General features: G+C 35.8%; 1 protein-coding gene across 1 annotated transcript in view; it reads left to right on the forward strand.

The window, feature by feature from the left end:
* Window positions 1-15,098, forward strand: part of STAM (signal transducing adaptor molecule (SH3 domain and ITAM motif) 1) — a 71,865-nt gene that overhangs the window by 43,574 nt on the left and 13,193 nt on the right. Inside the window, exons 5-9 of the mRNA XM_011976560.1 lie at window positions 2,067-2,213; window positions 7,319-7,409; window positions 9,169-9,361; window positions 10,939-11,033; window positions 14,402-14,490. Coding sequence (XP_011831950.1) covers window positions 2,067-2,213; window positions 7,319-7,409; window positions 9,169-9,361; window positions 10,939-11,033; window positions 14,402-14,490 — 615 coding nt within the window. The remainder of the gene's footprint in view (window positions 1-2,066; window positions 2,214-7,318; window positions 7,410-9,168; window positions 9,362-10,938; window positions 11,034-14,401; window positions 14,491-15,098) is intronic.

The following is a 15,098-nucleotide window of genomic DNA, read 5'->3' on the forward strand; positions in this document are numbered from 1 at the left end:
GTTTTTGTTTGTTAAAAGGGAAAATGCCTCATGTTTTTGGGAAAAATGAGTAGTTCTAGGTTACAGTAGAAAAAAAGCTGTATAGAAATATACTAAGAATTTAAAATTCTGTACTTTTTGAACATCATGGTTAAGTGATAATTCTTTCCCTTGCCTGCTTTATGCATTAATATTTAGTTATTTTCTACTAATTAATAAATATTGTCTTTTAATGTCCTGAATGTCCGTCGAGATGTACAACTGTTTATGAAGAGATTCTAAAACCATGTTTTTTGTAATATAGGTGAAAAATGTGGTATGCAAACCTGTGTATAGTAGTGCAAACAGTCATTTCAAAAAACGACTACCTATAGGCAAGAGGACTTCTCTTTATTTTCTGAATGTTTTACAATGAACATATTGGTTTTGTACTTAATAACGTCCCACCGTTTTTTTTGTTTTCTTTTTTTTTTCCGAGACTGCGTCTCGCTTTGTCACCCAGGCTGAAGTATAGTGGCATGATCTCAGCTCACTGCAACCTCCGCCTTCCGGGTTCAAGCGATTCTCCTGCCTCAGCCTCCTGAGTAGCTGGGATTACAGGCATGCGCCACCATTCCTGGCTGGTTTTTGTAAGTTTTAGTAGAGACGGGGTTTTGCCATGTTGGTCAGGCTGGTCTCGAACTCCTGACCTCGTGATTGCCTGCCTCGGCTTCCCAAAGTGCTGGGATTACAGGTGTGAGCCACTGCACCCAGCCAACATCCTGCCCTTTTTAAAAATTTCCTTTTATTAAACAAATTAAGTTCATGTATAGTCTCAATAAAGCATTTACAAATCCATTATATGCTCGCTGGCCAAAATACAGATTATGTGCACTTAGGAAGAATTATTTTTCTTCTAATAATCTAAAAGTCTAACCGCCACTTTTAGAAGCTTTAGCTAATTATTTAGTAAACATTAATTTGAAATACATTTATGACATTTCATAGAGGAGTTATCTTCACTTTTCTCTGCTATCTGTGAAGGTTTCTTTATATCTATTACATCAAATAATCAGACTTTAGATTATTGCCACTATGAAGATACATCAGTATTTTAATGAACTGGCCAGGTTTTTTCCCATAATAAGCAGTAAGTAAAATAATTTATTTTGAAAACTCACTACATTTATCTCTTTCTTTAATACAGAAGAATAGTGCCCTGCACACTTGCCTTAGACTAACCTGAATCAGTGTTGTACATCAACCATAAAGAGTTAACGTTATTTTGAGCTGCATGCGGTGGCTCATGCCTGTAATCGCAGCACTTTGGGAGACTGAGGTGGGCGAATCACTTGAGGTCAGGAGTTCAAGACCAGCCTGGCCAAAATGGTGAAACCCCGCCTCTACTAAAAGTACAAAAATTAGCTAGGCATTGTGGTGCGCGCCTGTAATCCTACTTGGGAGGTTGAGACAGGAGAATCGCTTGAACTCCTCCCACTCCTGGGAGGCAGAGGTTGCAGTGAGCTAAGGTCGAGCTACTGCACTCCAGCCTGGGCCACGGGGTGAGACTCTGTCTCAGGGAAGAAAAAAAGGAAAAAAATAGTTATGTTATTTTGAAGAAATTCAATTTTCAAGATGATTAACATGCAATGTATCTCAAACCAGGCCCCAGATAATTAAGCATCATGAAAAAAATGCATAGTCATGAACATTAAGAAGCCAGGAATTCTGAATAAAGGAACTATATCATTTATTCTCTTCTCGCCTTCCAACTTTCGTATTGCTTTGCAAAAAGCAAACAGACACTTTTCCTTGTCTTACTGATGTACAAACCTTGCTTCATTGCAAAATATTCTGAAGTCCTTTCAGATCTCCAAAATGTTGTTACCTATTTAATGCTTTAATTTTGAAGTGAGATATATATTATGGGTTTTTTTCATAGTGTGAACATTCGTTTTATTTCTAATAACTATATTTTCTAATTTGTCTATAGCTATGCATAATTTGTGATTCAAAAAATATAACTTTATAATTTTATATTTAAAATGTCTGTATTAAATCATTGGCTAGGAAATTGGTGCTCTTTTATTTCTTTTTCTATTTTACAGGGTCATCCTAAAGTATGTGAAAAATTAAAGGCTCTTATGGTTGAATGGACAGATGAATTTAAGAATGATCCACAGCTTAGTCTAATATCAGCAATGATTAAGAATCTTAAGGAGCAAGGAGTTACGTTCCCAGCTATTGGCTCTCAGGTATTTTGGGAATGAAGCTGTGTGTGTGCTGCAGTTTGTTTCTCTTAAATAGCTACGTTTATTTGAATTTTTTTCTTCATTCCCTGGTAATTTTTTACTACTTCAGAGGAATTTTCATTAGTAATACTAATTGTATCAGTAACTAGTTGTATTGGTAGTTAGTAATACTAGTTTTCTGGCATTCAGAAGGGCCAGAAAAGTATTACAATGGAATATTAATGTGCTCTAACCTCTCTCCTTCTTTATAAATGAATTGGTTTAACAATTTGCAGTTTTTGAAATGTTTTGGTATTGTTTTTGTTTGTTTGTTTTTGAGACGGAGTCTAACTCTGTCACCCAGGATGGAGTGCAGGGACGTGATCGTGGCTCACTGCAACCTCTGCCTCCTGGGTTCAAGCGATTCTCCTGCCTCAGCCTCCTGAGTAGCTGGGACTACAGGCACGCAAGGCCACACCTGGAATTTTTTTTTTTTTTTTTAATAGAGATGGGTTTCACCTTGTTGGCCAGGCTGGTTTCGAACTCCTGACCTCAGTGATCTGCCTGTCTTGGCCTCCCAAAGTGCTGGGATTACAGGTGTGAGCCACCAGCCCGGCCAGTACAGTTTTAATAATAGACACAAAATAGCTTTATTAATTAGGTAACACTATCTTGTTAAATGCTCTTAATGCTATAATTGTCTACAAAGAATGACAGCTCAAAAATCAGGATATCCTTAGAAGTTAGGGATGACTTGAGAGATTCTTTTGATGAGGAAATTTATGAATTCCTGTATTAACAATGAGAGGACTCTAGAAGGAGTAAATGAGAAGAGAAGCACCTGAAGCATTTTTCCCTTAGTAAGAGCCGACCAGTACAGACGTCTTCCTTTCCCCAGTGGATATGAATAAATAGCTTAACTTTCCTCTCCTGTATGCCCTTGTGCCAAAAAAATTCAATCTTTAATTTATGTCATATAGAAAAAAATCAAGAAATGTCTTTTTTATTCCTATTTCTATTTTGGGTAACCTTCCTTTAGGATGCCCAACTAATCAAGAGGCTTAAAATATGTGCTGATTTACTACACTGTCTTTCCCCAGTTTATTGACTGGGACCGACTATAATGAGTGACGTAAAACCATGAACGGAAATCTGTGAGTGTGGAGGGCTTACATTTTGACCACTTCAGGGAGTCATGTAGCTTATCTACATTCATCCAGACCTACGTGTGCTTTCTTCCCAAGGCATTTCCAGTTTATCTGAGCGCTCTTGAGATGTGAAGACTCAAAAATGTATTTGGGAGAGGAAGGAGGCAAAGGACATTTTTCTTCTTAAAAAAATTTTTAATTTTTGATTGGCTTTACAATGATAAATTATGTCTTTGAAAATTCATTCATTCATAATTGATAGCTAGTTGTTACTACTCAGTCTGGTTTCTAAAATCTGTATAATTAAGGAATAATCTTAAGCAGAATAATCCAAGACATTATACATTCGTTGACAACAGAAACAATGTTTATTTATCAAAGAGTAGACTCACTGCAGAGAACCCACCTAGAATAGGTAGAGAAAATGCAAGCCCACTAAATATCTAGAGTCGTTGGTTCTTGTTAACTCAGAACGCGGTTTGACCAGCATCACTGGCATGACCTGGAAGCTTGTTAGAAATGCAGCATGGTTGAACCCACTCCAGACCTATGGGTTCATTATCTCCATTTTAACAAGATCTTCAGAAGATTAATATGCACGTTGAGGTTTGAGAGGCACTGCTGCTCTAGAGGACAGCCTTCAGTCCAAGTGAAAAGCGCATTTCAGTCCACAAAGGGACTTACTCTTGTAAGAAAAGGAAGAATTAATGATTGTGCCGTATGTACCCTTGTTTGATTAATCTACAATCTTAGCCACCGAAACAGTTTTAGGGAGCCTCTAATCTAATCCGCTCATTTTTACAGATGAGGAAACTGAGACTCAGAGTGGTTAAGTGACTTGCCCAGGGCCACAGCTCATAGTTGACAGCTGGAACTAGAACACAGGCATGCTGATTCTCAGTTCAGTGTTCTTTTCACTGCCCGAGTCTGCCTTCTTTGATAGAGAGGTTAGTGAATATGTGTCTGTCCAGACCAGGCTTCCAGTGGAGTGAACACTGGCAAGAGCATTATGTCTTGATTGGTAGAGAAACTAGCTTATTCTCTTGTTCAAGAGATTCAGGACATAGAGGAGCAATAGTGAAGACAGGACTTACTTTTCATTCTTTGATCTAGATGTTATAAAGTATGTAACAGCTAATCTTGTCGTAGTAGCTATATTTCACCTACAAGAAATATATATATAAAGTAAAATATGATGAGGTAGAATGATTTTTTTAGTGGTTTCTGAAAAGCTTATTAGAAACCCTACATGTAAAGAGCTTCACATTAAATGAAAAAAATAAATCATCTAAGTTCAATTGCAGAACTCCCTGTAGATTTTAAAGCCACTTAGTTACTTAAGTTATTACTGTGTTTTCATGAGACTAGATTTTTGTTAGGGCATGCTTAACAAAAACCTCTGAAGATATATTTTTCTTTTCTTTTTTTTAGCCTGGCTAATTTGTTTGTATTTTTGATAGAGACGGAGTTTCACTGTGTTAGCCAGGATGATCTCGATCTCCTGACCTCGTGATCTGCCCACCTCGGCCTCCCAAAATGCTGGAATTACAGGCGTGAGCCACCATGCCCGGCCAGGCATTTATTTTTAGGAGAGCTGAGAAGAAAAAAACTTTTTGAGGTTCACGGAATACAACTTTAAACACTCTCAATTCTGACCTATCTCTAGTTTCAGTTTTCTTTAGATAATGTTTTAATTATCAGACACTTCTGAAAACTAAAGGTATGCCTGGTCAGAAATAACTTTTGTGGTTTATATAAATTTTTGTTCACAATTTGGCAAACTTCACAATTAGACAGATTTGAACTTTTATGGTGTGTGAAGAAATCTCTACCAGTCGAGAAGTGCAGAGACAAACTGTGATATGTGAAGCCGTATGTATGTTCCTGAACTGCACTTTTCATTCAAAGTTCCTTTCTTTCATCAGGTTCTAAATGTAACAATAACACTTGTCTTACTTAGTAGCCAACTACAGTAGCAATGCTGCTGGCCTACTTCTGTCTTTACATCAAAAGTTAGTGCTAACAAAACTGCATCAGCATGAGTCAGGTGACTTTATCACTTTTCTTAATATTTTTACATTATTTTCTTCTGTACTCAGATGAAAAAAATATACTTAGAAAAACATCTTAGCCAGGCGTGGTGGCGGGCGCTTGTTGTCCCATCTATTTGGGAGGCTGAGGCAGGAGAATGGCGTGAACCCGGGAGGCGGAGCTTGCAGTGAGCTGAGATTGTACCACTGCACTTCAGCCTGGGCGACAGAGCAGGACTCTGTCTCATAAATAAATAAATAAATGCCTGTGTGTTTGTTTGACAATACGAAATCCAGTAAGTGAGGAGTGTAGAACTGTATTTTACTATAATGTCGAATATTTCTCCTTTCATACCCTCAACAAACATTTATTGATTGCTTGTAATATTTAGGCACATTCCCTCAGGGAACATACAGTCTGGTTGTGGAGACAGACATGTAGTCAGACAATTATAACAGAAGCTGAGATTATTGCCTGTTACGATGTTCCAGTCACTGTTCTAAGTGCTATACATGTGGCAATTTGAATGTTTTTTAGAATTCCATTTTTAAATTGTTTGCCCTGAGAATGACAATATACATTTATAACTTTTCATGATCTACTTTGAGTTAATATTTGATGTAAAATATAGAAACTCTGCATCCGTAGAGGTCCATTTATGCTGTAGTTGTCATGTGTATTACCTCTACATACATTATAAGCCCTGGAGGTAATGTTACATACTTTTTGTTTTAAACCCTGAATGAGCCCATCTCATCTAATGTTGGAATCAGATGTGTTAATTTAATGTTCTAAATAGGCTGTGAGGTGCCCATGAGGTGTAGGTGCTATTATTGTACTCATTTTATTGATGAGGAATTTGAGGCACCAAGGCTAATTTGCCCAGTGTCATCCAGCTAGAAAGTGGTAGATCTGGGATTTGAACTCATGTCTGCCTGACTCCATAACTTACATTCTTAACCACTCATATCACAGTACCTTGTTTAAAGGTGTTATCATAAGAACAAACAAGAGAATGTGTAATTAACAGGTTTAGGGATGCCTCATTGAGAGTGATATTTTAGCTGATTACTGACTGATGTGTTCAAACTCAAAAGAGAAAAAGTGAATGGAGCAAAAGGAGCCATAGTGGGAGAACGTTGTAAGGAGAAGCAAATGAGTGTCAGACTTGTAAAGTACTGGTATATAGACTGCTCAGGAACTGCTGGCAGTTTCTGGTAACTGGTAGAATGATTGGAAATGAGGTTGGTAAGATAGGCGAAATTCTGATTTGCCTTGAATGCTTTGCAAAAACTGAGAGGCCATGGAGCCCATAGGCTTAGAAACTTATAATTCCAGAAGTGTGAATTGATTTATATGTTTGTTGTGCATTCTCTTATTTACACAATTTAATAGAGGCAGTGATATACTGTCAGAATTAGCTACTTGTAATTTGGTTTACAAAATAGGATTTTTGAGTATTTATATCGTTATATATATTTATATGTATATGAGTTCCTGAAGGTAACATCCTGACACTTGATCCAAAAGGATATGATAAATATAACTATTAATAGATATTAAAGAATTTTTAACTATTTATGTTTAAAGTAATTATCTCTTTCTGTCTCCCAGCCCCTTTTCTGGTTTTGGAGTTTTTTTAAACACATTGAAATCTTCTGTAGTCTGTCTTCTCTGATTTGTGTACCATATGCTTTTAGTTGAACCTCTTGACACAAACCTGGGAGGGTATGCCTAGGCTGCCTCCTGTAAGTGTCTGGTTGCTCTCTGTGTCCTCCAATTCGGATTCTTTTCCCTCTCCCTTTAAGGTGGAAGCTGCTGCAGTCTGGATTTCTTTTTTCAGAAATCTGTGCTAGATTGATGAGAAAGGTTTTGCAAATTCTTAGGGGTAGGTAAGAGGAGGGGAATTTGATAACAACCGTCAAATACTGTGTTCCTCTTTTTTGTCAGGCTGCAGAACAAGCAAAAGCAAGCCCAGCTCTTGCAGCCAAGGATCCTGGTACTGTGGCTAACAAAAAAGAAGAAGAAGATTTAGCAAAAGGTACGTTTTTAAGTCCCTGATGGTGGGAAGAAGATAAGCCTCTGTTTTTTCTCTGAGATATTTAAAAGATAAAATAAATAGAACTTCATAGCAAAAGCTGAAATCTACTTTGTTGCCCTCCTCAGTATTCTTTCCTTTCCTCTTGAGAGGCAATTACTGTTACATGTGTCCTTTCAGTCTATGTTTTTATGACAGTTTTTTACTATACTGTGTATCCAAAAACAGTATCAAGTGCTTTTTTGTGTCTAACAAGTTTGTTTTTCATAGGTAGTACACTTGAAGTGCCATTTGCCACTTGCTTTTCTCATGCAACATTATGTTTAAGATCTATTCATGTGACATATCCATTAACTCTTCTGTAATATTCCAGTGTACTAATGAGTGTACCACATTTTTCTATCTTTCTACTGATGGATGTGTGGATTCTTTCTGATTATTATTATTATTATTATTTTTACTAAAATTAAGCTGCAGTGAGTATTCTTGTACATATTCTCTGTGCACATGTATGTGACTGTCTCTGTTATGTGTGGCTAAAAGCAGTATTGTTGGATCATGGCATTGGTACATCTTCAGTTTTGCTAAATGGTTCTATGATTTCCTTTTCCATTAGCAGTGTATGAAAGCTATTATTAATCTCTGACAACACTTAGTAATCTTAAGGGTTTAACTTTTGTGAATCTGGTAGGTTTAAAATGATGTCCTGTTATTTTAATTTTAATTTTTTTGATTGCTAGTGAGACTGAGTTCTTTTTTGTATATTCACTGCTCATGATGATTTTCTCTTGGGTAAATTGTCTTTTGTTAAATAATGATATGTAGAAGTCTTTATTTGAAATATTAATTTGTTATCTAATTATTGTAGATATCTACTCCTGGTTTTTGACCTTAACTTTGATAATGGTGTATTTTATCAAGTAGAAATTTTAAGTTTTGAGAAGGCCAGAGCTGTTTGCTCTTTTGTTATGATTTTTACTTTTTAGTGGCTTTTAAAAAATACTGTTCTCTACCTCAGGGTCCTAAAATATAGTTTTCTATATTGACTTTTAGTAGCTTTAAAGTTTTGTTTTCATATTGGTTCTTTTACTAATCTAAAACAAGAGTGGAGGAGCAGAAAGGGCTCTGGGTTGAGTTGGAAGCAGGATAATCAATGCACTGAGATTACATTTCAGAGCCTGAATGACATGTGGTGATGGTCTGCACTGGGGGAGTAGTGGTGGAGATAGAGGAGACACATTTGAGATCTATTTTGGTGGATTTGTTACATTATTTAGACTGCTAAGAATTACCCTTGGAGCAATAAAATCCTGATTCTCCAAGATTAAGGCTTTGATTTAGTGTGTGCAGTGAAGCTTGATACTCTTGACTTTCCAGGCAATTTTGATGATTATTTTGAAAACTTAAGCTATAGGAATACATTTAAAAGGTCAAGGAAAATGCAAAATATCTGCAGCTGAAAAAGAAAAGTAGATCTAAGAGTTTGTATTTTTTATTACCCAGAATAATTTGCATTGTATTTGTTCAGTAAAAATAGGAATTACCACGCTCTTCCAATTTTGTTAATTTATTTTTAAACTTTCAGTTGTGAATGAATGAATAAAACTGACAACATGATTTTTGTTCAATATATCAGGATATGTTCTAGTTTCTAACTATGCTGTTGAAGGAAGAATACCTTTTACCTTGATGTCTTTTTCTACTTCTTCAGATTGTTGGATATAATAACATTTTGGATTTTTAAAAACTCATTGTTTTCTAGCCATTGAGTTGTCTCTCAAGGAACAAAGGCAGCAGTCAACCACCCTTTCCACTTTGTATCCAAGCACATCCAACCTCTTAACTAACCACCAACATGAAGGCCGAAAAGTTCGTGCTATATATGACTTTGAAGCTGCTGAAGATAATGAACTTACTTTTAAAGCTGGAGAAATTATTACAGTTCTTGATGACAGGTAATGTTAATATTACATTTAAAATTTGTATGAAAGTATGTATGGCTTCGGTGTTTCATATTATTCCTATTGATCGCAGTTACCAAATATAATAATAAATATTGACCCAGATGCTTCTCTGTATGGCAGACAGTTGGCTGATTTGCTTGTGTTATACTCAGTGGATTCTTATTTTGTTGTTTAATTTTTTTCTTATTTATTTCTTAGTTTTTAATTTGTTTTGGAGGCGTAGTTTAATCTATTCATTTTTGGTTCTACCTAATAATATAGATTGTTACATTATTTAAAAAGGTACAGTTCTGGAAAAACACTGAGTATGTATATGTACTTAATGGAATTTGTAAGAAACATATAATCTATTGAGTTTTTATACACAGAACAGTATGTCCATATGAAACAACTTTATTTTATATGGAATTATATATTTATTCAGGAGGTGATACAGTGCATCAGTTTTTTTACTCTAGCTTTGTGATGTTTTACTTGAAAATGAATTGTTACTGATGCTTGTTACTGATAATGCAGTATTGAAATTTACAGGTGTTTTTTAAAAATCAGCTCAAATTGATTTAAAGTTCTTCCTGTAGTATCTCTCTTACTTACTACCTTAGTCCATTTGGGCTGCCATAACAAACTACCATGGACTAACTGGTTTAAAAACAACAGGAATTTATTCCTCACAGTTCTGGAGTATAAGTCCATGGTCAAGGACCCGACAGATTGACTGTATGTGGAATGCCCGCTTTCTGGTTTGTAGAAGGCTGTCATTTTGCTGTGTCCTCCCGTGGCAGCAGGGGCAATGAGCTTTCTGGGGTCTGTTTTATAAGGTTGCTAATCCCGTTCATGACCTAATCATTTTCCAAAGGCCCCCCCTTGTGTACCATTGCTTTGGGGGTTAGGATTTCAACCTGTGAATTTTGGGAAGACACAAACATTCAGACATATTTTAACATTTTTTTTTTTATTTGTTTGTTTGATTTTTTGAGTGGAAGAAAATGAAGTAAAATTGGAGCTGGTTGGCTGGAAATTGCACAAAACCTTGCATCTGTTCTTTCAAAAACATTTATTAAGTGCTTGCTAGCTTTCCATATACTAGAGTTTACACCTAGGAGTGTACTCTTTGTGAATGTTTTACACTGTGAACAGCGTCATCTTTCATATTTGTTCTGTTGGGAGATAAAAAGAGAAACCTTGCTAATGTGTACTGGAAAGAGCAATGATTTAGGAATGGAGACTGAAAGTGAGAGCCTGTCTTTATATCTCATTACAAAGACTTCTTACTCTGGAGCCTGTGAACCACCTGAAGCTGACAATTTTTTCATATGGGTACCTCTTTTTTGGGAGAGAGTCCATAACTGCAAAGCATGCATCGACAGTCAAAAGGATAAACAACCCTGTGTTTAATAGCTTCTTACCTTTTCTGAGGCTTCTTTTGTAATAAAGGAAGATTCATTGGCCTTTTCAGTGGGTTATTGTGAGATTCAAGTTTTGTAATAGTGTAAGTTAAATACTACAAAAGATAAAGATTTATAGAAATAAAAATGTTGTGGTAAAGCATTGTTTTCTGTTTGTCATAGTGATCCTAACTGGTGGAAAGGTGAAACCCATCAAGGCATAGGGTTATTTCCATCTAATTTTGTGACAGCAGATCTCACTGCTGAACCAGAAATGAGTAAGTATTTTCCAGCCTGCCAATAAGTAATGTTTTCTAATCCTTTTCTTAATGGAAGTTGAGTAAATTGAACTTTTTAGAGCAGTGTTGCCCAGGCTGGAGTGCAATGGTGCGATCTCGGATCATTGCAACCTCCGCCTCCCAGGTTCAGATGAGTCTCCTGCTTCAGCCTCCTGAGCAGCTGGGATTACAGGTGCCAGCCGCCACTTCCAGCTATTTGTGTGGGGGGGTGTGTGTGTATTTTTAGTAGAAACGGGGTTTCACCATGTTGGCCAGGCTGATCTTGAACTCCTGACCTCAGGTGATCCACCCACCTCAGTTTCCCAAAGTGCTGAGATTACAGGCGTGAGCCATCGTGCCTGGCCTAACTTTTTTTTCATATATGTCTATGTAGAGGTTGTTGTTAAAATGCAAATTCATTAAGAAGTTTTACAGAATTTATACATTATATGTTTTTCTTACCAGTTCATTACAGTGTGACAAGTACAGTATAACCTCAGGGAGAATTTTTCCTGTTCAAAGGTTGGGACTGTTTCTCTAGTGTGTAGTCCCAGACTTGAAAACAGTGGTCTCCAAGCAACATGTCAGATATTCAGAAGGAACCATTTTTACTAATCATATAAAAGTTTGTTTGATTTACAAACCCTGCTGACTAGGATAATAAACTAGAAAGTGGGGCCGTGGAGAAAAAGTGATACCAGTGGCAGGCTTAACAGTTTCAGGAGACATAGCTACATAGTCGGTCAAAGTAGTGAGAGACAGTTTACTGTATTTCTACATAATACTGTGCTTTAATGAATCTTCATAATGATGAGTTTAGTCATCAAGCAAAGTTTAAGTCATAATCTCCCTCTAGGAAAACAGAAAAATAGATCTGTGTTGGTTAAATGGCATTGCGTAGTGTGCTGACTCTTTAAAATTTTTAAACAGCTTCTATGTGTAGGTTGATACGCTATAGTTATTTGGCAAAATAGCTCATATTATCTTTTTTTAATGCTAGATAGAAGGGATCAAAGAAAATTACAAACCACAAGATGCTTAGGTGTTTTTTAGTTTATAAGAACTTTAAGAAAAAAAGATCTTTGTCCTGGTCATCTTTTTATTTCCAGTAGCTCCTAATAGTGAATCTTACAATACATGCTACATAAATACTTATGGAATAAATGATACAGAAATATATATGTTAGCAATAAAGAGACACTTCACTTCTCTTTCAAGAGAAGGCTTGAACAGCAAACCAGAAAATACAGATCTTTAAGAAAATGATGCACTCTCATAGCACTGCCAGGGTGCCTGGTGTCATGTTTATAGAGACACATTGGTGAGACCCAGTCTTTCAATGATGTTTTCTATGTCTGTGAGAGTTCAAAAACATGTCAGCCTTATTTAAATGGCATTGCGTACTATGCTGACTTTTTAATAACCTGGGCTAGTAATGATGTTTTGTTTGTTTTTGGACTTTTTTTTTTTTTTTGTCCTGAATCGTTTCCTGGAGAGGATAGAATTGCTTGGAGTTCTGTTCAAGATAAGGTCCAGGATCTCATGTAGATCCTGGAGCCATTTCATCTTTTTTTTTTTTTTTTTTTTTTTTGTCAGTCATATAGCAGTGCAGCCTCAATATGAGTTTTCTAGTTTTTCTCATGTTTTTCACTCTGGACAATCTAAAAGAGAAACTGAAGCATCAGAGCTTATGTAATGGGGTTGTAGTTCTCAAGCATGGAGAATAGGTGCTAGCATGATCCCCAGAGCATCATTCTTTTGAGGAAATAGAAGCCCACTTCACTTAGCATGTCAAATAGAAATGGCTGCCCTATTTAGCTTGCTTTTGGTTTGGAGATACAGTAAAATATTGTGAAATCTTTTCGTTATATATTGTATATAAATAAAATTTTTTTTTACACACACATAGTATTAGTTCCTGTGAGAAAAGGGGCTGCAAACTTGTGCATCAAGAGCTGTAAGAATATGAAGTCTGCCATGTGTTTTCTTGTGGGTAATGGCCAATGCAGTGCTATCCCAGCTTTCTACTTGTAATAGCTCAAGATATAAAAAGCAAAAATGTCTGCTGCAGATGTTTCTTTTCCTTTATAGGAAACTGAATCAGCTGAAACTTTTTTTTGTATGTAGAATTTTTCTTTTGGTGACTTGAATGGAATGATTATGTTTCTTAGGTTGGAAATTAAGCTATTTCTGTGTTATACAGAAGCACACAACATAGAGTACCCAAGTGATTGGATTTCATGTTCTTCGGGTAAAATCACAGGCACAGGCCAGATTCCAGTAGTATGGGCTAGTAGAACAAGATTGATTGGCATTCAAATCCAGCCTTTGTCATTTATTAGCTTTCTCTTTTACAAGAGTTTTTCATCTTTCCAAACTACCTTATTTATAAAAAGGGCATATCTCATAGGATTGTTTTGGAGATTCACTGGAGGAAATGTAATATTCCATCAAGCATATTCAATAGTTTAATAAACATTACTTCCCTTTCTTAAATTGCCCCCTCCCATCTCCCTTTCCATCATGATTCCTAATATTTTTATGAATTGATCGACCACATTGATGCAAGGATTAAAAAGAATAGAAAGGAAATTTGTTTAGTAGAGTCGTATGTGCCTTTCAGTAGTATTTGGAGTTTATTATATAGCTATCGTTATGTTAAATCATTTTTAAAGATTGCTTTGGTGAGTAGGAGAACTATGTGCTTCTGGCCAATGGGTTGTTGATCCCTCAATGACCACTTTTTATTGTCAAATAATGATATTACATAACTAGAAAGTACAGGCTGATTTGTTGGAAAACTGAGATCCCTGCCAAGGCCACTTGCAAAATTCTCCACTGGCATGGACGTCATTCTCTAAAAGCCTAAGTGGCATGCCAGAGAATATATAGCTGATTTTCCCATTCATTACATTGGAGTAATGTGGATTTTCTATCAAACCAGGTTTTTTTTTTCCTGTCAAATGAGATTTTTTTCTTGAAGGATTGGTAATTTAAAAAGAGGGTTTATTTTAAATTGCAGAATTCATTTAGGCCATTGTAAAACTTTGCTTTTGTCCTCCAGCTTACTAAACTCTGATGTGTAGTAGGTGATTAATCTTTTTTCAGAAATACAACTCTTCTTATTAGTGAAATCTCTTTTTATGGAAAATGTAAAATGTTTACAAGAGAAAATTAAGAAATCCAATTTCATAAACTAATATTCTGTTATTACTGCCAAAATCTGCAACTCAGTTATTTCCTAAATTGTGCCTTTTAGCTTGCTGGGAATATAAGAAAAATCCCCAAATCTCTCTTGGAAGTTAAAGTGCTTTAAAGTAGAATTTTAAATGTATTATTAAAAAAGATAACTTTTACATATCTTACAGTTAAAACAGAGAAGAAGACGGTACAATTTAGTGATGATGTTCAGGTAGAGACAATAGAACCAGAGCCGGAACCAGCCTTTATTGATGAAGTAAGTGGTTTCCATGGTGATAGGAGTTGGTGCTTTGTATTGAAATTTAAATGGTTTTGCTTAAAAAGAAAATTGATTACTTGAGTTTTTTTGTTGCAAAAATTTTTGTGTTTTTTTGTTACAAAAGTTCAAGCAATGTAGACGATGCAGATTGTTTTTCAGACTTCCTCTCCAGTCCTTTGTTTGCCATGTCAGAGCCTCATTATTTTAAATTCCTGCTGAATATTCTGTAGAGTGACCTTAACATGATTTATTTAATCCGTTGTTGAATGCCTAGGTTGTTTACAGCTTTTACAGTGTTGTAGTGAGATTTTTTTTTGAACATCTATCTTTGTGTTTCTTTAGGGTAGATATCCAGGAGTGAAACTGTTGAGTTGAAGGATTTGTGTGTTTTCCATGTTAATAGATACTGTCAAACTGTTGAGCAAAACAGGTTTTTACACTCCTATTCATACCATGCGAGAACTCCTGTTTCCTGGCATACTCCACAAGGATATAAACTAGTTTGCATATTACTGAGGAAGGGACACTCGTTGACTGTCTGTTGAAACAAATAAATTACTGTTCTAAAAATAAAATTGTCATTAAATTACTTCTACATAAATCAT

The sequence above is a fragment of the Mandrillus leucophaeus genome, unplaced genomic scaffold (assembly GCF_000951045.1).
Source record: "Mandrillus leucophaeus isolate KB7577 unplaced genomic scaffold, Mleu.le_1.0 Scaffold1018, whole genome shotgun sequence".
Lineage (NCBI taxonomy): Eukaryota > Metazoa > Chordata > Mammalia > Primates > Cercopithecidae > Mandrillus > Mandrillus leucophaeus.